Source organism: Giraffa tippelskirchi, chromosome 4 (assembly GCF_054371585.1).
Source record: "Giraffa tippelskirchi isolate mGirTip1 chromosome 4, T2T-mGirTip1v1.2.pri, whole genome shotgun sequence".
In the NCBI taxonomy this organism is placed as follows: Eukaryota; Metazoa; Chordata; class Mammalia; order Artiodactyla; family Giraffidae; genus Giraffa; species Giraffa tippelskirchi.
This window is the reverse complement of record NC_137278.1, coordinates 69,538,413-69,566,386: the sequence shown is the minus strand read 5'-3', so window position 1 is coordinate 69,566,386 and position 27,974 is coordinate 69,538,413. Positions and strand designations below refer to the sequence as shown.

The following is a 27,974-nucleotide window of genomic DNA, read 5'->3' as shown; positions in this document are numbered from 1 at the left end:
AAAGCTAAAACAACTCAGCCCAAGGTCACATAGCTATAATGTGATAGAGATGTCTTCTCTCCTAGGTCTGACCTAGGATAATTTATCCTCTGTTGAAATTTTGAATGTCAGAGTCATTTGTCCCCATGGCAGAATAATAATCAATCAAACCATTAATGATCTGAATTCCTTTTGAAATTTCTTTTTCCTTTTGGGATATCAAAACATGTCTCATTGATTCTAACCTTTCTCCCAGCATCAATGTGTATGCTAAGGAGTGAATAATCACAAAACTGTGGCAGTAGTTAATTATTATTTTAAAATGGTGCAATTATTTTTTTCCACCTGTAATCTCACATAAAGAATATAAAAATCACATAAAGGGGAAGTTGCTATTCTGTTAAAGAAGCAGGCTAACTTGTCCCCTAAGGCATCACCCAGAAGCCCTGAACTCGGCAGAACCCTCCGGGGCGGCAGGGGGGTGGGGAGGCACTCATTTCTTCCTTTAGGAAAATGATGAGTTTCTTTATTAGAAAACTCCGGAAAAGGCTTTTAAAAATCATTTGCAAGTAACTTTTTCTTTTCAAAGTTCGATTCAGAAAAAAGATTTTTCACTGAATTAAAAAATTTTTTTTTTCTAGAACATCATCTACTCGATGGACATGGGTTTGTGTAAACTCCGGGAGTTGGTGATGGACAGGGAGGCCTGGCGTGCTGCGATTCATGGGGTTGCAAAGAGTCGGACACGACTGAGCGACTGAACTGAACTGAACTGAACCTCTATTACATTACCAAGGTCCAGAGTTATTCAAAGCTACTCTTTTTGGTCTGCCTACATTATCAGCTCTTTAACATGCATTTTCAATACTCTTTTTAACTGCAAAGTCCAAATTCACAAACTCTTTTCTGAAGATTTTATAGGCTATTTCCTCTTATGCCATGTGAGTTATAGAACTGATTGCCTATCCTTATTTCTTTCTATTCATCATGAAATCAAGATTTAGGATATATGCTTACTTTCAGCAACTTGATTCTTTTCTTTCCTTTAAAAAAAAAACAAAACTGCATATTGACCTTTCTCCCTAATTAATTATTTAAGTTATTTTTGCTAATCACTCTATATTCTCTTTGAAAGTATTTTGTCATAAATCAATAAATGAATTTATTTAATGAAAAAAGAATAGCTTCAAATGGATGTGGAAATAACTAATTCAACTCTCCCATTTTACAGATAGCTCCATGGGAGGTTAGTTTACATGTATGTATACAACATCACTGATCATTTCAGATATTTTTGCAAATGTATTTTAAATTTATTTTTAATATTTATTTCATATTATTTTATGAATATTTCAAATTTACTTCATATTCAAGATGTATATAACAGCAATTTTGGATCCTTTTTGTAAGAAAGCTTTCTGTGAAAATGTCCTGTGAAGTATATTCATTGTTTGTTTGTTTTTTAAGGTAGGGGAAAAATAACATTAAAGGACAAGAGTGAAGATTAAAACAAAGCTAAGAAGTCTAGGAAGCAATGTGATTAAAGATGTCTAGTAGACTGTAATGACAGCTGTCCCTAGAGTTGAAAGTTGAATGTAGCTTGAGAAAATCAAACCCAGACCTACTATATCTTGATTTTTAAAAGTTCTAGACTTGAGGGCTGCAAAGCTTAGACTCATTACATATCCTTTAGGTAGCTATTGCCTTCCACTGATATTTTTTAAAGATGCTAACTACATAAATGGGTCATCGGTATGAGGTACCCTGTTTCTCACTATAGTTCAAACTAGTTGGTTCTAGATTTCCTTTTTGTTGCCTGAAATATTAAATGTAAGTAATTTCCATATGTAACAACCTAGGGATTTGAGGAGCTAATCTGTTTGCTCAATTAAGCTATTTAAATATGGGGACTTGAATAAGTATTTCTGCAAAGCCACAACCCAGCAAACTGCATAGACGATGGGTAGGTAGGAATTCACTTAGTTTGCTTTCTAGAAATGATCTATCTTCATTTTATTAAGAATAGGTTGTGCCTTTTCAACCACAGCTATGTGGGCTAAAGATGGGCATCACACGAAAGTGGAGTTTCTACAGTACTTCTGTAAATAATAACAAAAAAATTCACATTGCCTTAGGGATGCCATTGGTTCTATCTTTATACATAACTGTTTTTTTTTTTAAGATCATTAAATTGCCTATAGCACCCAGCAATTGAATTAGAAGTTATTACAGGACCATACATCTTAGAATTAGGAAATTTTGAAACTGAATGGTCCATGTTATATCTGCTGTTTATCTGGTCTCATGTAACTAGTCTTATTCATTCTGGATTATGTGGTACCCATGTGCTTGTGCTTAGTCACTCAGCCGTGTTCAACTCTTTGCCTATCCCTTCTTCAGCGGATCTTCCTGACCAAGGAATCGAACCAGGGTCTCTTGCATTGCAGGTGGATTCTTTACCAGCTGAGCTAGCCTACTAATTTAGTTTAAAAATTATTTTGTGCCAAACACTGATCTCAACATTGAGAATGTCCCAAGTTAGATTTTCAAGGAGCTTTCTATAGCTTACATTCTAGTAGATCTAATAGGGGTCAAAATACTTCTGGCAATGGACCAAATGAAGCTCTGGGAGTTGGTGATGGACAGGGAAGTCTGGCGTGCTGCAATCCATGGGGTCGCAGATAGTTGGACATGACTGAACGACTGAACTGAACTGAATGGACCAAAGAGTAAATATATTCTGCTTTGCCGAATTTGGTTGTCATTGCAATTACTTAATATTGCTATTATAGTGCAAAAGCATCCATAGACTATATATAAACAAATGGATATGGCTTTGTTTCAATAATTATTTGTTTAAACAGTAGGCCAGCTTGTAGTTTTCAGGTCTCTCTAAGAGACACATAAATAAACAGACAAATTCTCTTTTCTCCTGAATCTTCACATTGAGTATTAAAGAAATAAACAATGGAAAAATAGTCATGAGTTTGAGTCCGGAGACTGGAGTTTTAGATTGACTGTGACCATTAAATCCAACATAACATTAATTATTGGAGAAAGAAATCGCAACCCATTCTGGTGTTCTTAACTGGAGAATTCCACGGACAGAGGAGCCTGGTGGGCTACAGGCCATGTGGTCGCCAGAGTTAGACACAACTTAGCAACTAAACAACAACCTTAATTATTCTAACTTTGTCTAATGCTACCACAGCTCTTGGTTTGAGTTTTCTTATCAGTAAAACAATGACAATAACAAAAACTAAAAACAATTTTAAAAGGCTGTAAATGGCATTAAACCAATCGCAAAGTCCTTCTACTTCTAAAATGTAATTACCTTTCCTGTTTTACAAATTTAGAATAGCAACTTTCATTAAATGCATGACATTTGTGTATGTGTATAAAATTAGGTGTCTATCTATATCAAAATTTCCAGGTATTAAGCTTTATTTGGCAGTTGACTTTGAGGACTATAGCCTCCAGTGGGAGGCAAGATCCAGTGGGAAGCTGGAAAGAAGCCTTGTCGTTGTGACAATAATAGGAAGAGAGAAAAGCCAGGAGAAACAGAAGCAAGAGCCACCTCTGCTGGGTGCCTAAGTCATAGCTCCTGGCAACAGCACTTATACCTGTAAATGACAGGAGGATGTGTTTCTTATGTTGTAATTCTGACACCTTCAGCCGGCTATCTGACTTTGCCATTAGTTTCTGGTTTTAAAATAATTACTTTAAAAAATAATTAGATCGCTCCTTGAAGGACAAACAAAAATGAAAGAAAAGTCATTCTTATTAAATCTTTCTGTTTTATCTTTCTCAATTTTTAGATACTGGGCTAGGAGCAGAATTTTTTGTTTTTATTTCCACATGAATCAGCTAGGAGAGCTGATTAAAATTAGAAACATATAAATGGCACTTTCAGATTAAGATTATTTTATTTTTATTTTTTTGCAATTCACTAGCTTACAAGGGGAAGGACCAATTAAATAATTTCTGAGCCCAGTGAAGATGTGCAACTCTTGTTCAAAATGTAGCATTTCAGAACAGTGATAGCTAAGTATTTATCTAAAAACAGGCCCTTCTAAACACAGAGCTTGGGTAACTGCTCAAACTGCATGCTGTTTGAGCCACCCCTAAAAAGGAGTGGAAGTTTTGTGCTTAGCAAGGAGATCCAATCAATCCATCCTAAAGGAGATCAATCCTGGGTGTTCATTGGAAGGTCTGATGTTGAAGCTGAAGCTCCAATACTTTGGCCACCTCATGCGAAGGGTCGACTCATTGGAAAAGACCCTAATGCTGGGTAGGATTGAGGGCGGGAGGAGAAGGGGACGACAGAGGATGAGATGGTTGGATGGCATCACCGACTCGATGAACATGGGTTTGGGTAGACTCCGGGAGTTGGTGATGGACAGAGAGGCCTGGCGTGCTGCAATTCATGGGGTCACAGAGAGTCGGACACGACTGAGCGACTGAACTGAACTGTCTTGGTAGGCCTGGCATGCTAGGGAGGCCTGGCGTGCTCCGATTCATGGGGTCGCAAAGAGTCGGACACGACTGAGCGACTGAACTGAACTGAACTGAACTTTTAAAGTTTTCTTTTAGTTAGCTCTACATTCAGGAATATGCAGACAAGACTCCATTTATCAACATAAGAGGTATGGTTACATCACCTTCCCGAGTCTGTCAGCCCTTAATGACAAGGCCTCTGGGGTATCAGAAAGGCTGTCTGTCTCAGAGCTGTCTTGTTGGCCAGGTCTGGTGCCAATCACGACCCTGGATAGACCAATCACCCACACAGCCATAAGGCTGAAGTACCAGCCCAGTCACCTAACTCTTCCTCTTCTCTAATCCTCCTCAAGTTCTCCTCAGTTTAGCTGATCCTTGAGAACTATTGAGAATATTTTTATATTGTCCTTACTGTATAGGAAAAGAGACTTTTATAGACTCCTAAGGACAGACAAATTTCTTTATGCTAAAAATATTACAAATATTCCCCCCTAACTAAAAAGTGTGTTCTGTGCGTGTGCTGTGCTAAGACACTTCAGTCATGTCTGATTCTTTGTGACCCTATGGACTGTAGCCCGACAGGCTCCTCTGTCCATGGGCTTCTCCAAGCAAGAATACTGGAGGGAGTCGCCACGCCCTCCTCTGCCAGGGGATCTTCCTGATCCGGGGATCAAACGGATGGGCGTCTCTGATGTCTCCTGCATTGGCAGGTGAGTTCTTTACCACTAGTGCCACCTGGGAAGCCCAACTAAAAAGTACTTTGAGCAAATAAAGTTAGACATTAAACTTGGTTCAAAAATGAACAGGAACAATAGAAGAAAGGCATTTTGTAAACTTGAAAAAACCACTGGAGAAATGAAATAGTCCCACACTAATCAATTACACTGTATTTACTTTGGTTAGATTGCTATTTAAGTCTTTCCTTTCTTTTAAACTTTCTACAATGTGTATATCTTGGTCTGGTGCATGTGTTCTAGATTCACAGATCCTCTGATTTTTTATCCTAGTTCCATGAGTCACTAGCTATGTGATCCTGGTAAATTATATAAATTTTCTGTGTCTCAGTATACTTATCTCTAAAATAAGCTAACAATAGAAACATTTTGCAATATAAATTTAAGGCATTTTAATTACTTAAAACAATGCCTAGTGCATAGTACACCTTCATTTATAATAATGATAATAATATTATCAGTATTATATTGTCACTATTGTTATTCTCCCTTTGCTGTTGTTGTTTAGTCACTAAGTCATGTCTAACTCTTTGTGACCCCATGTCGACCGTCGCCCAACAGGCTCCTCTGTCCACTGGATTTTCCAGGCAAGAATACTGGAAAGGGTTGCCATTTCCTTATCCAGGGCATCTTCCCAACCTAGGGATCAAACCCATGTCTCCTGCACCGGCAGGCAGATTCTTTACCACTGAGCCACCTGGGCTTAGAACTTCAGGAAAAATACCCTAGGTCCTATTGTTCAGTGCCTTGAATATAAAAGTCATGCTTAATTATTTATTGAGTGAGTATATCTGTTTAGATTTTTGTGAACTTTTTTTATGTTAGATTGAATACCTCTTAATATTGAATTAAGCCAAATAGTTAATGAAAAGTAACTCCATTAACTTTTAACACCAATCTTCACTAAGAAGTGTCAAAAATATAAAGTTTCATCCCCTTGTTTTCATGTTTGGCAGCATGGAATCTGATAAGTCCAAGAAATGGAAAACTTGGGCTACTTGGTTATCTGGCTGATTATTTAGACAGTGTTTTTGTTTAGTTCCCTTGAAAATAAATTTAATGATGTGTTGAGTCTAGGAGAGCAAAATGACCTGAGGCCGGTAGTCAGTAACTTCCAAATGCAAAGAGAGTAGTTGGCTTAGGAACTGGGGATTCAAGGCTTAATGAGTATTTAATTAAAAGAAATCATAGATTTTGTATGCAAAGAGGTCTGACCTTGGAGAGCTGCTGGAAATACCCCATGGAGACTCCTCTGCCATTTTCCTAACTCATACCAACCCTATCCTATCATCTACAAAATAAACTTTACTATATACAGCTACGTCCCCTCCTGTTTCATATCTGGCTAGATACCATAGCTCTAAGCAAATAGATAGACAAGGTTTATAAGAAACATTTAGCCTTTACACACAACCTTGACATTGATTGTACCCATTTATGACAGATCAGGATAAATACCTCTGATGTAAATCATTTTCAAAGTAAAAAAACATACTTCTTAAGAAATACAATTTACCTTTTAAGAATATAACTACAACACAGTAAAAAATGAACACAAATTATATATTACTAAAATAATGTTTTAAAAGAGCTCTTTTTAAGTCTAATCTAGCTCAAGTGACTTGTTTAGGAAGAAGCATAATAAAACAAACCTACTATGGTGAAAGGAAAAATCTGGACTGTGACTTTATTTTAAGAAAAAAAGACCATTTCCAAGAAAAGCTTATCACATTATAGGATAGTCTGCATGTATAAAATTAAGTACTAAACAGTTAATATGATTTTAAGTAAGCATTTTAAACTGAAAATATACTGAGCCTTGGTGTAACATGAGAAGAAAAGGATGATATTGATTTATATTGACAGAAACTTAAACAAGTCTTACGCAATTCCTACACAATGCCAAACTACCTGAATGAAAACAAAAATGAAAATGCATACAAATATTGAGCATTTTGAAATTTACAAATACTCAATTTGACATCTCATAAAGAAACCCATGAATTGCAATGACAAATGCAAAGATGTTAAAATCAAATAATCTCTCATCCAAATACAGCACTGTTTATTTTTATGAGAAGATCAAGAAGAATGTACACTTCTGTCAAATTAAAGGAATAATTTAATACTATAATATTATTACTAATACTAATATTATAGTACTATTAACACTATAAGTGTATTTGAATATCATTAAATGTGAGATTGACTTAACAAAATTTTGCTGTCACTCAGTATTTTGGGGGTATTCTTGTAAAAACCTTCTCCCAGAATAAGAAGCACATTAAGAAAAAATAAAAATAAAAAGCTAAGCTTCTGTCTTTAAGATTTTGTTCCTTTTCATTTCACTAGGAAGTCATAACAATGCTTGAAAATCTAGCTTTCACTATTTGTGGTAAACATTACAATAGCTATTGTTTTAAAAAAGCAAATGCATTCTCAGGAATATGATAAAGGATAATTTGTCTTGAGGATTTTTGCACTATAGTGTCTCATTTGTTTTGATCCTTTTTTCTTTTTTTCCTCAGTACCCCAAAGAAAGCTATGAACAAATGATATATGATAATTCATTCATCTATCATGTAAAAATTAGAATGATAATATAAATTGTTTTCAAAGTACTGATATAATGATTTCCTAAATTCTTTATTTTGAATTTTATTATTACAATTACAAAGAGAACTAAATTTAATTTTTCTTTTATTGTACTGATAATTAGCTTATTTATCTGGCTAACTTTTAGTCACTAATTTGAGTGCTATGATTCTATTTGACCATTTATTTTAGTAATTGGTAAAATATTGGGATTACTCCTTTGTTTGAAGCTGGGACAAAGTCTTCTGAAATGAACGACACGCCTTACTAAACAGGAGCTATTCTAAGATGGTGCTTGCCCACCTATAGCAATGGCTATTAGCAATTAAATCTTATACCAGATTAATTTGGTTAATCTCAGGAGAGAGTGTTTGGAGGGTCCCTGGAGCTGGTCAGCCAGCTGCTAGAAGAAATGTTATATTTGTGTGCTTGCTTCTCATCAGTCTTGCTACACTAAAATTACTTTAGTTAGGTTTTCATTTTAGTGAGTTAGTGTCAATGATAATAACTTATACCAGGGCAAAGTATCTTTTCATTTACAGTTATTCCAATCTAGTTTGTTTCTCAAGATCTTGCTCACAGATGCTTCTGATCAGTGTTCATATGATTGCTCTGAGGTCTCTGATGAATCATGATAGAATTTATTTTTGTACGTATGTGTTTTCTCCCTATTTTATCTTCAGCTGGCTCAGTGACCTCGATCTGCTTCATATCACTTCAGTATAAAATCTGAAATAAGCAATGGATCAGATTTTTCAGTACTGCATGCCATATTCACAAACTGGACATATTAATATTTTTTTCAGTATATTGCTGAAGTAAAAAAAAAAAAAATGTTGCAAAACATTTGCACACCATGACCCTATATTTTTAAAGAAACACATACAACATATTTATTTCAATAGTACTGTGCATAAAATATTTCAAGTCTTATATTTAGACTGACCTCCTGGGAAGGGTGATGGGAGGGTGAAGAATACTCACAACTGTATGAATGATGCATTCAAAGAACAAATAACAAAGCACAATCTGATACTAAGTACAATAAAAGTAACAGTAATTGAAATATTCTTAGAATTTCTTACTTTATCTTTGGGAAATGGTTTTCATAATGAACTTCTTACCTATCTTTCTCTTTGTTCCCATTGGTCACAAGTAAGAGAAATGGATAAGACCTCTGAGCAACATTGAACATTTCAATCTCCAACTTTTTTATGGTCCCATGCATTGCCCCCCGATTTAAAGAGCCTTGCTCACTTGACTTATGTACCATATGTTTGCCAGTAATGTGTTGAAGAAATTGTAATTCTCAAGGGTATTTCATGGTTAAAGTCAAAACACTGTTAATCAGATGGCCTGAAGAAGAGATGCTTGTGGGGAGAGCCCACTGCTCCTACATTACCCTGGAGGTGCGTATACTGACTCTGTGGTCCCCTTCTCTGAGGACAGTTCATTGGATCACCAGTGGGCATCTTCCCCCAAAGTTAAAGTCTGGTCAGTGGCTTATGAGGTGACGTGACTTGAAAGCTCTGCTCAACAGAGCAAGGATAAGTAATGAATCCACTAGATTCTCTTTCTAGGGGAGTTTGAATACATAGCATACATTTCGTCAACAGTTTAAAGAGCAGCAAAAAAAAAAAAAAAAAATGCACAGGAGGAGGCAGTGGACAAATAACCATGAGGTAGGAGACGCCATGGTAAGCAGAAGATATGAAAAAGTAGAAGCTCTAAGCTGCTGCTGCTGCTGCTAAGTCGCTTCAGTCGTGTCCGACTCTGTGCGACCCCATAGACGGCAGCACACCAGGCTCTGCCGTCCCTGGGATTCTCCAGGCAAGAATACTGGAGTGGGTTGCCATTTCCTTCTCCAGTGCATCAAAGGGAAAAGTGAAAGTGAAGTCGCTCAGTCGTGTCCGACTCTTAGCGACCCCATGGACTGCAGCCTACCAGGCTCCTCCATCCATGGGATTTTCCAGGCAAGAGTACTGGAGTGGGGTGCCATTGCCTTCTCTGAGAAGCTCTAAGCAAGCAGAAGCAACTGAGTAGAGAAGAGAGGAAACTAAACAAAGCTCATCTTGAAGGCTTATATTAGTCATGTCTGACATAAGGTTAAGTGGACAAAATGTCTTTTAAATTATGCATCCACTTTAGCAGTTAGCAGATACATAATTTCTATCTAGCGACTAAATGAGGAATTGAAATCCATGATTATATTATTTGTTTCCATGTTTTCTGATAGGTAAGTAATTGATGAAGTGTAAATTGTTAATGGCTTTCTTTTGAGAAAGATTAGGAAGGCAAAACTTCTTGAAAAATTGCAATATATTTGTCACATTGCAATATATTCACATATAAAATATTAATATATTTTACAAGTCTACATTTGTAAAATGAGTTATTTGTCGTGGCACTTTGTATCATCATTGAACATTAAGGTTGTCCTAAGGATTAGAGGCTATTTTAAACAGAAGTTTTGAGCTCTTTTTAGTCTTTCTGAGCCTTTAGGATTAACTGTCTATGAACCTGAATCATAGAGGCACATAAGTAAAAAAATGCTCCAAATACAAACAATTAATGTTTTCTTTAAAATGAATGAATTTCTAATCATATATCTCACAATGAGACTGGCTAGATTAAAAAAAATCTTAATAGTAGCTAGCAATGTCTAATTCATATTTTTACCTTCAATTTTTGGATCAATGATAGCTTGCTAAAATGCTACCTCCCTATCAAAAAAACAAACAAAAACAAGGCAAAACTCTAACCTATGAAGGAAATGGCAAATGTTTCAGAAATCAGCTCTCTCTAATAGCACGATAAGAACCTCTGATCAACAAGTTGTGGTTTCACAATTTGTGACATTTTGTGGTAGAAAAGAAAATTTCCTTTTCCCAGAAGCCAAGGGAAATATCAAGTTCAGAATGTTTCTTCTAAAACATTGTAGGCTTTTCTGACAATTTCTACTGTGGCCATAGTTACAACACTAACTTTCAACAATGAAAGAGACCTTGATTAATTTGGTTAACCCAAATCTGGAATTCTGAATTTCTTTGAGCACAGCCATTTGCCATAGTAATAAGGAGGTGTTCAACTGACTAAATTAATAACTGAGGCTGATTTCATGATGAATTCTTAACCTGCACCAAAAGAGCAATCTTTTAAAACACTGAAGCATTTTATATTTGCATGTAAGCAATAAGCCAATTAACTGTTCACTAAAATAGACCCAAGTCTTCTACTTACCAAGCTCCCATACGATGATTTTGCACAATCTGTGTAGTCATTAAATGTGCACTCTTTATGATTCTCATAATATTAAGAGTTGATAATTAAAATGGGCTTTCCTTAAATTTTATTTCAATTTTGATATTTTTCTAAAGACACTGCCTACACAATGGGCCTTAAGAAAAAGACTCAGCTTTTGCTTCTTTTAGTTATTTGTTTTTCATCAGAAATCTATGGTCTCTTTATTTTATATGTAAATTATCTTATATTTTTGCTGAAAATCATTCATAAAAATTCTTTTCCTTTCCTTCATATATACTTTAAGCTTTAAAAATGACAGCAATGAAAAACAAACAAACAAACAAAAAACTGCCCTTTTCTGTATGTATATATTTATCTTCCTTTATTCCTTGAGCAGCTCCTATTCTAGGTGGATGGACAGCACCAATCAGTGAGAAGCAGTGATTGATGGAACTCTGCAAATCAAGGATGGTTGTGTGGAGCCAGAGCCAGAGGCTTCTTTTGCAGTTCGCTGCTCTTCAGGCACCAGGCTGCTGCTCTGAACTGAATATTTGTTTCATGTTAACAAGAGTCAGCCTCCAGAAATTCCCTCATATCTTTTTAAGTAGTCTGCCAAGTGGCAGCCTGATCAAAGCAATCTAATATGGCTTAAGTGCCACTGGTTGACGTTTTGCATTCTTTTATTGCTTTCCATTTTTATCTACATAAAACAAAATTGGTGATAACTAATATCCAGTTGATCTTTTCATTCTGGTAATAAAATGATAATACAAAGATCTTATTATCCACTCTGGGCATCCATCATAGTACATTTTCCAATAACATATTACTCAGGGCATTTCTTCACTATATCCAAGTCAAAAGTGAGGTTAAGTACTTGGCCTTAGATTTTCTTTCTTTGCAATCCTTAGACAATGAACTTCCAAAAAAAGAAGCTGAACTTCAACCCTTGACACTCTGCCCACATTAATACCATCTCCAATTTTATTTTCTCTGTGTCTTAAATAAATCATTTTCTATAAGAAGCCAAACATAGTTGGAAGTTCTGCCTACTGGGATTTTTTTTTTTTCACCCCATAGAGCTTTTTATTTTTGTAAGAAAACAAGAAGAAGGAGAACAAGAGAAAACAACATTGGAAATGGAGAAGATGAGTAAATCTTGGTAGGAAGAAAGAGTAGGTGGGCAGAAGAGACCCATGTATAAGGATTAAATAAACAAAAATAAATAAACAAGGAAAATAAACATCAAAGATCATGATATTATTAAAATGCACATTTATATGAATTCAGAGGAGGCTGCAAACCTTCCTGTGGGCAAGAAGAATATTCCATAATTATGTTGTTGACTTGAAAAGACAAAAAAAAAAAGGGAAAGACAATACTAACAAAAACAAAAATCACAAAATCCTCCTTGCATCTGCTACATATTTAAAGTAGCTACTTATATGACAACTAAGACTCACTTATAGTTGATAGGAGCAAGTTTAGTTTTCAAATTTTCAATGTATTTAAACCTTCAAAGATTATAACACTAACAATTTGTAAGGTTACTAAAAGAAGAGAAAAAGAAAAAAAAAAAAACTGAGACTATTAAAACATGCAATATACCACTACAGATGCCAAATTATCAGGAAAAAAAAAAAAGAAACACATAGCCTAATGACTTTGGATGTATTGATAACTGGGCAGCAAATTTGAAACTGAGACTCTCTTGGTCACTCTATCTCAAGCTACATACTTTGGCAGACAAAGAGAATGCAGGATAAAACCAATGTCATTTCTATTATAATACTACAGACTCTGCTAATAATGCATTTGAGAAAATTTTACAGGGAGTAGAAATTTTCTTTTGCACTCTTTATACTTTTTAAAACACTTAGGTCAATTAACACTATGGGCTAGGAAAGAGACCCTCATACACTCACTTTTCATGCAAATAAATAATGTGTTAGTCACAAAGCACTATTCTGTCTGACTTGGCCTCTTTTAGTAATAACTTGGTATTAGTGTATATCTCTATAATATATAACTGTTTTTGTAAAATCATCTATAACCAGTCCTTTTTTCATTAATCAAATAATTATGTTAAAAGAATGTGACTCTACTGTCCTTTCCCATCTACCTTTATTGAAGTAAGTTTCACTGTCCAGGGAAGACATTATCTGCACTAAAAGATGGTGGTTCTTTTAGCAACTTCCATATAAAATTATTTTATGATGGTAGATTGTGGTTCTCCATATTGGAGTTGACTGAAGAGCCAAGAATAATCTGACTATACTGGATAGATGAGATTGGAAGGCTGTAGATATAATACACTTCTGTGTTTGCCTTCCCCTCCATAAATTTTCAAATACTGACCTAATCTAATACCAAGCTGTACACAACAAACATATCTTAGCAATGAAATAAGCTAATGGACATCAAAGAACTGAGTCTGGTGTGGGATTGTGTGCAGAGACATTCCATTTGTAATCAGAGAGATCAAAGCATACATTTTGACACTGACATGACTGCTATTCACAGAGATCGTTCTTTAGAAAAAAAAAAAAAATTCTCCATACATGAAAAAAAGCTTTTTATTTTTAAATAAAAATAGGCTATTTCCTTCCATTTAAAAATTCTTGACAGCTCTTCCTATTAGGGGAGGATGGCGGCAACAAAGAGTTTGACAGAGATGGTTCCTGAAATTCAAATCAGCCTTTTCTCAAAAGAACCTTAACAAAAGACTTTGCTCGGCCTGTCTGTGGAAGAGTACATTGCTGCATCTAAACTACTGACACAAGAAGGGCCGAAAAAGAAATATATCTGCCATCTTGTAGTCCTACAGGTCTGAATACATGCAACACAGCTAGACCTTCCTCTCTCCTCACCTACTACCTATTCTTCAGTAGCAAAGATTGGAGAATCGGATGATATATGTATTTTCTTTTCCATATGAAGTAACACCTGCCATAAACTGAGGGAAAGGAGGATGAGAAAGGATGGAATGACTATAGGAAACAGCAGAGCAACTCTGTATAAGTGTAGAGAAATGAGAGATTCCCATTCAAAATTAATGATTTATCATTTACTATTAATTCTCAAAGTACAATAATTTTTGTACCGTATGTATATTTCCTGTGGAAACTGTCTTAAAAGATATCACCTGAGGTATTGCATATTAAGCTCACAACACAGTTGATATCTTAGGTGTGGTGTAATTTTTAGATGGTGGTGGTATAAGTTCGTGAGTTAGTAAATGTACATTTCACTTTCAGACAAACTCGTGGCTTGCAGAGGATAAATGTAATAAATCAGTCTTTCATTAAACTACAAGTTATACTGAGATACAAGTATTTTATTTATATTTCATTATGAGTATGAAATACAGTCCAGGTGGAAATCTCTGCTTATTTAATCACTGTGAGTTAGATTTGCATTATTTAAAATGTAAATTCCTCCTTATCCTCAAAGTTCAGTAATAACATGATTTCCTGATGGAACTTGGAGTTCTGGCTATATTTGCCCATTATTCCCCATATAAAACAAAGGCAAAGGAAATAAAAAAATTACCTGATCACTGAATGTTCTTTCCAGTGACTGCTGTCAAGTTAAGGCATTTGCAGTCCTGTCCGCAGTATGCACTGAAAGCTCATAATCATTGGTTTAATTCAAGTAAAATTAAGAGTAAGATGTTATCTTTAAAAAGGGGAAAAAAATCCACTAACCATCAAAGACCTTTGTCCTCAAAAGTATTATTCTGTGAAATATCTAGAGAAAATATTATACTTAGTATCAGTCTTATAATAATGAGCCAAATAAAGAGAAATATCTAACAAGGGTAATTAGACCATAAACGTGTATTTTAAAATGATAGAGCTAGAGAATACAGAAGCACATTTGATAGGGCAATTTCCATGAAATACTAGAGTTTATGTAGCCACATTTTGTAAATCTAAAAACCCATGCATTATTGCATACCTAATATAAATAAAAATAAAGCAGAAGTCTAGAAAGAAATAGTTTCCTCACATGGATTTTCTAAGATCCAGGAAGCATCCAGAACATCTACAGCTGCCTTGAGTCACAAATCTGGCCCCAGGAAAGGGGTTTGTGAGTTGTTGCTTTGCCTGTATTTACCATCCAGAGGTGAAAGCAAGCTGGATTATGGTATCAGATTGGTAAACCTGTGCTTCTTTTCAGAGTGCGGTAGAGACGGAGTTTGAAAGGAGATGATGAATATTTGAAAAAATTCCACTTGTGTGAGAGCTCTGAGAGATTAGTTCAGGAACTAGAGTCTGTTTGAGATGATTTTTAATGCCTTGCTGCTGCTGCTGCTACGTCGCTTCAGTCGTGTCCGACTCTGTGCGACCGCATGGACAGCAGCCCACCGGGCTCCCACGTCCCTGGGATTCTCCAGGCAAGAACACTGGAGTGGGTTGCCATTTCCTTCTCCAATGCATGAAAGTGAGAAGTGAAAGTGAAGTCGCTCAGTCGTGTCCGACTCTTCGCGATCCCATGGACTGCAGCCTACCAGGCTCCTCCGTCCATGGGATTTTCCGAGCGAGAGTACTGGAGTGGGTTGCCACTGCCTTCTCCGTTTTAATGCCTTAGATGACAGTTTAACAGCTTAATTTTTTTTTTTTTTTACCAATCATGATTCTGTTACCTTTTTATTGTTATGATTGGAAAGACAGTCTTTTATGCTCCTTTAAAATAAATATTAAAATATTTTAAAGACAAATCTGAGTTATCAGAAGCATGCTTTATAAGCTTATTGCTTTTGTAAGCTGAAGACCACCATTTTGTTCCTCAGAGGATGACTTACTGCCATTTGGATACACAGCCAAAGGTTTTGGGAGTGCATTCCATCAACTCACATTCAGCATTTTCCAAGGATATAAAATACATATATATTTTACTGAATAGGACAATGAAAGATTAGAAGCTTGTTAGAACCATTTTAGTTAAGTAGCTAACAACTTTTTTATATTGGAAGAGATTCCTTAATGTGGTCAGCAAAACCTGGAAAAGAAAAACCTAAATATTTATGTAAATAAATAAATTCACTCAAGATAATGCTACAACTCAAAATAAAATCACAGTCCTTACATCCTTTCAAGTTCTCTAGTCCAAATTAAAAAAAAACTCAGTCCATGCATCTTTTTTATCTCATCACTTGGCATGCATATCACAGATTTGAAGGGTTTTGGTTATTTTTGCAGATATATGATTAGGATGTAAAAATTCATTATGTAAATACTCTCAGTAAACCAGAAAACCTCTTTAGATAAGTCATATTCTGTTTATATATATATATGTATATATATATGTGTATATATATATACATATATATATATAAAACTTGGAAAAACACATTTTTCAATGTAAAACTTTAGTTGAATTTAGAAGAGTTCAATAGTAACTTTCAAATGAAAGAGATTTTTTTTCTATGTTTGATTTAAGAGATAAAAACAGAAAGTGAAGGAAATTAAGAGCCACAGCATTTTATCTTAATTTGGTTATAAAGAGAACTACTGGAGTCCAAGATTTACCAAAATACAAATGCTGTCAACTTTATCCACAGGTCTACAGAGGTGTTGGTACCTTCTGTTACAGGATATTTCTCACCTCTTTTTCCCACTTAGAGGTAGGAACTGCAGCAGGAAAGTCTTCAGCTGGACAGATTTCAAAATGAATTTTTACAACCCAGATGATGGACTGGTGTATTTCAAAAGTGAACTCATGAGTTTTATAAACAACTTTCTCTTGCTCTCTCTTTTGTTTTTCTTCACTAGCTACATCATAATGGAGGAATAACATTTTAAAAATTTTGAATAGGCACTTACTGGAATTACAGTTAATCCTGATACAATCTAGATGGGGAAGAATAGATGAAAAATGAAAATTTATCCTTCAAGGTAATAGCTGCAGACATCCAATAAAATCACAGTCCACCCTTCCGGGGACAGACACATGCAAATATGGCCACTCCATATCATTTATTCGTTACATACTTCTAGAACCCAGATTCTTTGTTATAAAACTTCACCATTGGAAACAACGGGAGAATTTTTTTAAAAATGGCCAAATCAAACAAAGCTACATGGTGACAAATCTAAGTGAAATAAAGAACTGTTAACTGTCAAAGATGCTTGGCTTAGACTGGCTGCAGCTTTCTCCCCATCTGTGAAAGAACAAATCATTGTTTTCAATTTAATTAAAAAGTGCTCCGTCACAATGGGGAAGAGTGCAAGCTCAGCTAGGCTCAGACATCTTGGATCTCCAAAATCTATTATCCCACAAAGGCCAACAGAATGCTTTAGAATTGTGGTGGTCAAATGGAGAGCTAGTTGAAATTATTCTCATTTCACTCTAATGTATTTATTATTATTGTTGCTGCTGTTGTTACAATTACTTGCTTGGACAAAAAAGGTAACAGCCAGGAGTTAGCTGGATTCCATGCCTTGTATTAATTGGAGAAGGAAATAAACACTTTGTTTCCTTTAGAAACTCTAGTGGCTAAGGAGTAGTGTCATTCCTGGGAGTACACAGGCCTATTCCTCTGTTAGGAGCTAACTATGTTATCTCTATGTAATAAGTTTCATGGTTATTATTGCTTTTGATTTTTCTTTTCTTATACTTTCTTCTTACATAAAAGCAGATTCCCCAAGAATGGAATGTTTGATCTGAAGAGCATAGATTATAATTATAAGGGTTATCTTTAAAGGACCATGTGGGGTGTTTTATGTTTATTTTATATGTAGATAAATATTTGTTGGATTTGGTGGTTGTATTTAATGCCTTTGGGGAACATGAAAAATACAAACCTAGATTCTGTTTCCATATAGCTGAGTTTGTCATGTGTCGTCAACCGCATCAGAAAAGTGGTTGCAAACAGCCAAGGATCAGCATCTACACAGCTCTTTCACAGAATGCTTTGCTGTTAGAAAATTCCCATGAGTGTGTTCACCTCCTCTGGCTAACAGCCCCTTTACTGAAACTAGGCAATTTTGATGGGCTTGTAGTAACCTATCGTTGTCACTAGAGGGAACTCTAACAGAAGAGTAAAAAAGTATCATGTGTTCTTCAGTAAAAAGAAAAACAACCTTATTATTGGACTTTTCTTTTTTTTCAACTAAAGTTACTTTTTAATTGCATAATATTATGAATACAAGAAATTGGATTAACTTGTGAAATACTATGTATCCATTCATATACATAATATGAATACATGTAAATATTTGACAAACGTAAAAAGTAAAACATTTTTGCTTTAGCAAAACTTTAGTCAAACTTATTATTGGACTTTTTAATTTAATATTAATTGAATGTAATTGTATGCAACAAACTACTAATGAAATAATTTTCTATTTTATGAGCTACTATTCTGCCCAGCACAGTTTGATATATGTGGGGTTTTCACAAATGCCATACCTCGTCACATTTTGCTACACTTTTTGTAAATCTATGTAGTCTTGAATTTTATTTTTCTCTTTTTGCTTATTCATTATTGTGTGTTTTCAGTACTTCCAGGAAATACAGTAAAACCTCATTAATTTGTACTCCTATTATTTGGAGTTAATTATAATATTGAAACTTATCGGGCAGAACATTTGTAATTCTTCATTCGCTATGAGCAGAGATTGTCTGAGAAAAATAAAACAAATTGTGAAAGGCCAAGTTTGGAAAGAAAACTGATTTCAAGTACACTGATGGAGCAACTTCCGTGAAACAATGTGCTAATTATGGATAATTCTTAACCACCCATTAACATTAGCTTTGTAAGACTTTTCCTTAAGATTTTTTGAGCTACTAATTTGTGTTTTGGAATGTATTTGAAAACAAATATGCTTACATTTTTTTTTTTAGTCTACAATTCACACTTTTTGTTAATTCGGCCTGGTTTTCCCCTAGATTTTATACAGCTTGGTGAGGTTTTACTGTAGTGTCTCTTTCTGAATGCTACAATTAAGCAGGAAAGCATTATTTTTCTGTGGAAGAGTCTGTGTTTTTAGTGTTCTCATGGCTGCTTGCTGAGGGCCGCAGACTTTGGGCATTGAAGGGTTGTGGATTGTTGTTTGATAGCAAAATATCACCACACAGTATTTCCAAACAGAAAAGATGGGATACCACGAAGGTAACTGTTCAAAGGAGAAGCCCAAGGATAGATAAAGAGCAACTGTTGATCCAGATCACAAACTAGATATTTGACATTTTACAGCATGTCCTATCCAAGTTAAAGTAGGCGGATTTTTATTTTATCTGAAAGGATTTTATCTATAACCAATCATAATGTCAGTCAATGTAAAAACAGGAAATTCAGTTTGAGGCATCGTTAAGCATAATAATTTGTATTTTCAATTAATCTCATTAATGCACATGGCTTCCCTTTTAAGAACCCTCAGTGGAAGGAACCACAAAACAGTAAATTATGTTAAACAATATAAAAACAATAAAAGATGTCCCCAAAACCTAAATGAATTTAAATAATGGAGATGAGACTATTAAGTGTTTTAACTTTCCATGGCAAACAGGCTACTCGATAAATGCTTGCAGGCAAAACTGAACAAAAAGTGAAAAGTGTTAGTTCAATGGGGGAAGGTGAGTTGTTACCTAGGTTGACCGTCAGTTTCACACGCCCTGCGTCCAGCTCCAGGCGGAGGGTGTCTGCTGAGTCTCTGGAGGTGGTTGCCATGAGAATGCCATATGCACGCTGGGATCGAAACCGTAAGGACACATCCTCAGCCTCCGTGTGCATCACCACCGGGAGCTGGATTTTCATAAACATACTCCCATCATAGCTCAGAACCGTTGCTTCTAAAGTTGGGAAATAAACAGAAGCTCTGGGTCAGTTTAGTACATATAAACTTTGAAAAGGAAAAGCATGACCTATTAAAGGTTTCCATTTGAAGACAAGACACAAACTCGGCTCATATTTTTTCAAAATGAGCAATTTTTTTTTTTTTTTAAACTGGAAAGAGAAATCACAGGAGAAGTATCTGTTAAAGTCCAAAAGCAGAGGTGGCTGCACTTCCCTTTCTGTACCTGAAACAACTTCTATCTATAGGATTCATCATGCAGGATTATCCACGTTCATGGATGCATATCTTTTCTCAAGAGCAGAGATCATATTTTGTGTGTGTGTGTGCAGCCATAGTGCAAGTCTGGCTTGAAGTACTAGCTACTATTTATGCTTATTTCTATATGGCTAGTCCACTGATCAGCTCTGTGAAATTCAACTTGGCTCGAATCCTTCACTTGCAAAATGAGAGGGTGCTACTAGAGCATCTCTAAGGCCTCTTCCTACCTCAAAAGCCCATGATTCTAAGGAAAGTTACTTTTATCATTTTTTAAAAATAATTTGTGCCCCAATACAATCAAAAAAGAAACACTAAAATTATGACTTAAATACAGGAATCAAGTCAACACTTTTCCAAAGGTGATGTTCAGAAACAGAAGAAAAATTGGTATTACCAAACAACAGGTAATACATATTCTAAGTCACTGGGGTGAACAAGGTAATCCATTTTTACCAAGACACAAACTGTAACTCCATATTAAAGTTTACTTGCAGATAAGGGGTAACTTAAAACATTACCTGGAAGCACCACCCTGGTGTTCTGAAAAAATTAAGCTATCTCCAAAAAGTCAAAAACTATGTACTTGGGTAACATTGAGTGAGGATCAGGGTGGGACTGAGGAGCTTGTATGGGTGTGTGCTACTAAAGAAAAGTAGATGGCTTTAATGGAGAAGTTGCTTAATTTTGCCTGAAACACAAAGAGAGGCAAATAGCAAAATTGTTGATCTCAAACTGACTGCTTTAAGAAATAGTCAGCACCCCTTCATGTTAAACATCATATGCTTGTGGAACACTGTGAAACAAGTATGAATCATGTTGCTTTTTCATGGGTTCTGATAACTCAGGATACCATTTAATAAAAGAAAAACTACCTGAAATTAAAACACATTAGGAAGTTCTCCTTCTCTTGCTTATTGACAACATTTAACTTTAGGGATAACAACCATGCCTATTATTAAGACTATATTTTGGAGCTGTGGTTTTGCAAGATTATCTTCTCAAAATCAGGAAAATCAAGTATTGCTTCTAACAGACTTTAATCATTAGTTATCATCTCTGGGTTGAATGCACATCCAGAATCAGTAAGGGTTCCAGAGCTCCCTGCTTAGGACCTTTCTCTTCTCTCTACCTCTTAAGGGATCTGGGTCAACTCACATGCTCACTTCCCCTAATACTTATAAACAGTTCTGACATCTCTCCTGAGCTCCCTCAAACATCCATCAGCCATTGCTTATTTGACATCTCCAATTTGAATAAGATACACACACCAATAATGAACAAATTATCCTGTTCCAATGAACACGCTCCTGCTCCAGTGTTCTCCATCTCTGTAAATGGCTTAACACCATTACTCAGATCTTAACCTTTCTGCTTTCTTTCTTATCCTCTCTGCCATGTCCAATCTGTTTGCAAATCTGCAAGTCTTGTAGGCTCTAATTCCAATCCACCTTCTGAATCAGTCAGTTTGTGCCACTGCAGTACATCAGACTGTGCTCCCATGTCTCACGCAGATCAATAAGGAGAGCTCGCTCAATGGCCTCCTTACTTCTACTCTTTCTCCCTACACATAGTGGCCAAGCTAAACTTTTAAAGGAGCCAATCTGTCATATCACTTCATTACTTCATCTAGGCACATCCACCCTACCCACCCCTAATCCTTCACCTCCCTACCCTTTGCCAATAGAGTCCCACCACTGCAGTTCGAATAAAATCTGTATTCCTTTTATTAACCTATAGCGTTTTGTGTGAATCAGCCCCAGTTCATCTCAAAGCCTCAGCTTTTAGCATGTCCTCCCTTGTTTAGTAAATCCCAGCCACACTGATTTCATCTTTCATTCAAGTATTTACACTTGAGGCACATTCTGTCTTAAAAGGTTTCAGCCCCAGATCTTTATATGGCTGGTTCCTTCAGCATTCAGATTTCTGGTCAAATTCTCCAGATATACCTGTTGCAAGCACTCCTTTAATTCTCCCACCAGTTATTCTATATCTACTTAGCATTTTTTACATTACCATTTCTTATTTGTCTGTAATCTGTCTTTGGCCTTTTGTACGCAAATCATTACAGCAGAGGCTGAGTCCTCCTACTTCTTTATCATCAGCCCAGTGCACCAGGCACACAGCAGAGCCTTGATAAACATTGATTGAATTAATGATTGGACTTGGTACTGAAGGTATGTGAAAGAGCTTATTTCAATTTGGATATCATGTACGCGTAAATACTCACTAATGAGATTAAGTATTTATTCTGTCTATTGTAAGTGAATCTAATTTTGGTGATGTATATGAACAAAATATTCCTTAAAGTCTACACTGGAAGCCATAATAATGTCATAAAAGACATTCTATGAGAGGAGTCTGTTTACCAAAATCGGGGTAAAGCATTGACCTTAGCACTGAGAAGATAAAATACAATCCCCTTAAAATATGGTGGTTTTACATCATATCACATATCTATTAATGCATCACCTTTTTCCAATAAGCTTTCCCTAAAGAAAATCTAGTAGGATTTGCTCAAAAACTAAAGCATGACTGTAAAGTTGCAATAAACATTAGAAAAAAAAAAACTGCTTCTAGTATAATCTTAAAGACACTTGATCTCTACCATATCCTTTCCTAATTTATAGCCAATCACCGTCCCTATCTATAAAGCAACATATATTTGAATAAAAATTTAAAAGCCATTATAAATCGTTCAGTCACTTTGGTGTTATGTAGATACAAGGGCTAAAATATTTTTAGTTTTCTATCATTTAATCTGTAAATCTAGTCTCTATTATTCAACTATCATTTTTTTAAATTATCTCATTCTTATATGAAATATAGCTTCATTTGATTAAAAATTAAATAGAGGGAACATTCTTTTAGAAATACAGATGACTGACAAGGGATCATAAATATTGTATGAAATACAATCCAAAGTGAAAAGAAAATCAGTATCATTGGCCTTTAATATTCTCTGAAAAGCTGTAGGAATGAAATAACAGTAAAGTAATAAAACTTGAGTGCCTCTGAGTGCCATTTTAAACAACTCTCATTGTGAAAATAACCTGTTGATAAATGACAAATGAATGCCTAAATGATTCCTCATAATTAGAGTTAACGTTTAATTAGACAAGAAATAGAAAATGTACAAGGTTGTAGTTGAGAGCTGCCAAATAAATGGTAAACAACATTCTGACATTTGAAGGTTATGCTATTTGGCAGCATCCTTTAAACATTAGTAAACTTACTTTACTGCTTAGAACACAAGAGTTCTTTAAGAAGCTAATTTCAATATAGCACTTCCCAGCAAGGGAGAAAAAATTCCAACTTTAGAGAAAAGTCTCCTCTTTCTCCTTGCCCCTTGTCGTTAAGTTTGATAAATTTGCTTTCCTGTGTTATTCCTTCTTGTGGTCTAAAGTGTACACCTGTGCTCAGTTTTGCCAAAAGGCAGTCACATATTGTGATCAACGATGAAAATCAGACAGGGAGCCAAATTATATTGCTCTGACATCTGTCCCTCCATCTGGTAGAGCTTTAACAAACAAATATAAAGTAGACCTCTGATAATACCATATACATACAACCAAAAATAATTCCTGTATGACCAGTCTCCACAAATTTTCAGTTTTATAAAATGTAAAGCAGGAGAGAAGGTGCTGAATTCAATCTATATTCAATTGGACATGATTTCTATGCTACTCTTCTTTATGGGATCAATACACATTCAAGCAAAATACTATTTCCTTATTTGCCTAAGTCAGCAAATAATCTGATCTTTCTTATAAACTCTTGCTTACATAGTGAAGAATGAAGATTTTCTATAATGTGATTTAAACAGCATTCCCCATAAGCACTGTCCAAGGACTTGAACATGCTTCTTTATAAATTAACCTTTATTGCTTAATAATTGTAAAACAGAAACTTTGAAAATGTCTTTTAAAAAAATTTCAAGAGGTGTCAGTCAACTCTTACGTGATCAACAGCCTTATGTGATCAGAGTGTATGCGAAGAACCACAGTCAAAGCACTCTCTTTGTAATTGGAAACCCTGAAGGCTGGACATGATTTTGTGTTGACTGAACTAGGGCAGAGCTGGGAACTGGACAGCAGCCAAATTTTGTGGCAGTGAACATGACAAGCATCCCACTTCACTCTTGTTCTTGGGAGATGCCATAATGTGAGCAAGAAAATTAATTCTGAAAAGCAAAGACTTCTCTCAATACACTGGTTAGTCCAGAAACAGAAAACACACAAAAATGACTATTTTCTCTCCTCAATACACAACCAACCTGGAGACAAAGAAATCTGGAGACATTTTCAGCCACTTGTCAGTTAAAAATGCATGTTGAAACCCAGTGATGAAACTTGCTATTAAATTCTCATTTGCAAATCTGCATATGCTTGCCACCCCTCCTTCTAATTATTGCAACATATAAATAGCTCCTTTCCCTCGTTCTGGTTTAGGGAGTTCTAGAATTCTCCTTCTTATTTCTGCCATATGCAGTAGTGGAATACTGCCACAGGGTGGTACACCATGCATATTTAACTGAAGGCTTTTGTAATTTGTGTGATAGCTCAGTTATACCCTTTTCTAGCTTTACTTAAGCAGGAGGCATCAGAATAAGTGACAGCTCTCTGAGTGATTAAAATGAAAACAGAGTCTTAAATTACACAGGTCTCCTAATCTCGCTTCATACTTAACTATAATTTATCTTGAAAGCTTTGTCACTTTGTTGTCATTGGCTCCTTTGGGCAATTTTTAAAAACTATACTATGCAAACAAATAAATTAGAAAGGGAAATGTACAGAGAATATACACCTTACACATGAAACTATGCACAAATAATTAACCTCTGATGACCATTCACAGGAATTGCAATTAGGTACTAGGAGAATGAATGAATCTATGTGATTAAAATATGTATCTATCTAGAGACCTATCTCACTGTAAACTCCAGAACAGTGATAGTATTTTGGTGGGTAATTTAAGAACAGCATTAGATTATTAGGTTATGATTATTGATTGTTACAGTGATTAATGTTATCAATAGAACTGATAAGCTGATGAACGCTCTCATTAATATAAAGACTCATAGCCACATTTCAACTTTAGATTTTGCCCCCCAAAACCCACTTTTTCTCTAGAAAGTGTCAGCTTAACTAAATTAAACTATTTCAGGAGTGCAAAGGCAAAACGACTAGATGTGTACGGCTTGGAAAATAGATGGCAGGTTCCTTTAGGCTAAATGTCTAAGAGAGCAATGTTATTTGAAACATGAGAGGACAATGGGAAAACTCGTCAATATTTTTTCATATTGATTTTTGCTCCATTGTTGAAAATGAGTGGCAATGAGTACAGTGACTAACGCATTTATTTGAAACTTTTGGGTTGATGAAAAAACATACTTAGACCTATTTGTTCTGCTATTTCTTCCTTTTGTCTGGTCTCTAGATGAGCAGTGGCTGCTATCACACTTTACTTTTCCTTTAACCCTTATTCTCCTTCTAATGGGAGAAGAAGAGAAAGAAAAAAATGTAGCTTTGCCTTCTGCTTGAGAAGGAAAGGGAGGCACCCACTTAGAGCTTCCAGACACAATAAGCCTTAATATCAAATTGGTAAAGAAACCTTCTGTAATCAGTTTGGTCTTAGACCAAGGTAAGTGTCTCTGAAATTAGGGTGCATTTCTGAAAATACTGGTGTAACTTAAATGGTTTAAAATCACCTTACTCCTCAAATTTCAACCTTGAGAAGGTCGACTATAGTAAAATGAACAGGCTCACTGTCAGGGAAGTTGCAACTTACAGCTTAGCTTGCTTCGAATGCTATTTTTGACCTACATATTAGCACTAGATGCCAAAAGTAAATTCATTCGTTTTATTTATTTTTTTACTTTCTAGTGTCTGGAAATTAAAACTAGGCAAAAGAGACAGTGACTGTCTATGATACATCTTAGGCCCATACCCTCGAGGATGCAAAGGACCATACTATGTATTCATTCCTGCAATATACTTAAAGGGCTGTGCATTCCCAGAATCAAGCCCTTTGAAAAATCAATACAGACTTGTCAGTAAAGCATCTGTGTGGCCACTCTGCTTGCAGAGTTTACTTCCCCAGAGCATATATTACATTTCAGTGGTCATTTAAGGTGTGAGGTCCACACTGAATACGTTTTTCATCTCAGGGGAGTTGGCTGCTTCGATTTTGGAATCGTACCTCTCTCACAGGACCTGCCAAGATAGCCTGTTCCGGAACAATCGCAGACATATCTGTTCCACCCATCCCTGCACATGCCGTTGTTTTTGCAGGGGTTGCTAAGGCACGGTTTTGCTGTTTCTCTTGAGCAGGAGGGCTTCACGCCAGCAGTACTTTGAACTTCAGCCATTTGCCGGATATCTTTGCTCTGGCCATCAATGAACAGATCTCGTATGCAGCCCACGTAGCCGTAGTTGAGCAGCGCAGTCCACACTTCGGTGGGGAAGACGAGGCCAGCCTTATTTTCTGGCAAGCCCCCCAGGTACAACTCATCATCCAGGTCCAGAATCTCACTCTCGCCAGGAGCGGTGTAGGGCGTGCGCAGCGTGTTGACAGAAATGGTACCTGGTGCAAAGACAAGAGAGCACACAGGTCTTTACAGAAGGCAACCTCTTCTGAATATCACCCTTTCTTTCTGCCATCTGTCTGAGGGTGAACCCCCTGAGGGCAGACATTTCTTATTTTTCTTCCTATTCCTGGTGTACTTCCCAGGGACATGAATAGAAACCGAGGAATCAACGAACTTGAAGAATAAGGCAGACTGTCATTAAAATGGTTGTATTTCACTTTGGGAATGAAAACCAAAGTGTACAGGCAAGAAGGGGTGTTGGCAGCCTCCAAGAATTTAGGGGGAAAAAAGAAGGGAAGGAAGGAAGGAAGGCAGAAAAAGGGAGGGAGGGAAGGAGGGAGAGAACGAGGGAAGAGAAAATGGCATACTTATCACTGTCTAACAGTTCGGCCAAAATGGCAAGAAAGAAGAGGGGAGGGAGGACTGATAAGGGGGTGCTTGTGGGGAGAAGGGAGGGAGAGGGAAAGAAAGAAAGAAGGAAAAATCGGCATTCTATATCACTCTCTGTAATAAAAGCCAGACCCCCTTTGGTCGGCGTTCATTTTCAAAGCTGGTATGCATCTGCAAATCAATGAAAGCTTGTGTTGTGTCCCCATCTGTAATAGACTTCACTGGGTTTTTTTTATAGAATATAATACATTGACAGATTATAGCAAAACCTGACTTCATCATACTTAGCTGTATGAATCTTGATTAGCCCTTGTGGCCTCAGTTATTCATCCATAATATCGGCATACTAATATGACCTACCTCATATGAGTGTTAAATAAAATAATACAAGTAAAATGTCTGGTTTGTAGTAAGTACTACATAAATGTGTGTAATATGATTCATCACAAGAACCAAGTCACGTTAGGTGTTTACTTTTTTCTTTAAACCAAACTAGTTACTTATTTAAATTAAGTCATTTTTTTTGTTCCTCACTACAGTGTGAGAAGAAAATTACTCTATTAGTTTATAAATATATAGAAACCCTAGTCTTAAACATGGGATTAAGAGGTAGACATTTACATGGGATTACTTGAAGATCACAGGAAAAAAAAAATATATTTATGGAATCCATTAAAAGAAGAAATAGGAAAGATAGAAGGCATTTTCCTGATTAAAACTTCCCCAGTGTACCACCAGATTACTCAACAATCCACTAATATTATATTTCCAGAAAGATCTTTGTAAAAATGCAGGTATGATACCCGAAATGGACGCCACACTACCCATTTCCAGATTATTCCAGATTTCTTTATTAGGTCTAGACCATAAAGCAGACTAGAAAGAGTG

At 35.9% G+C, this 27,974-nt stretch overlaps 1 protein-coding gene across 23 annotated transcripts in view; it reads right to left on the bottom strand.

The window, feature by feature from the left end:
* The window catches only part of NRXN1 (neurexin 1), a 1,199,463-nt gene that overhangs the window by 642,032 nt on the left and 529,457 nt on the right, over positions 1–27,974 (bottom strand). For 16 of the 23 annotated variants that reach the window (XR_014083047.1, XR_014083048.1, XM_081593719.1 and 13 more), the window contains 3 exons: positions 26,309–26,692; positions 19,644–19,847; positions 16,877–16,903 (listed from right to left, as the gene is read on the bottom strand). Coding sequence is in view for 21 of the 23 variants with exons in the window: in XM_081593719.1 (XP_081449845.1) it covers positions 16,877–16,903; positions 19,644–19,847; positions 26,309–26,692 (615 nt within the window). In the remaining 2 variants the exon portion in view is untranslated. The remainder of the gene's footprint in view (positions 1–16,876; positions 16,904–19,643; positions 19,848–26,308; positions 26,693–27,974) is intronic. The other 7 variants (XM_081593716.1, XM_081593722.1, XM_081593723.1 and 4 more) reach the window with 1 other exon arrangement.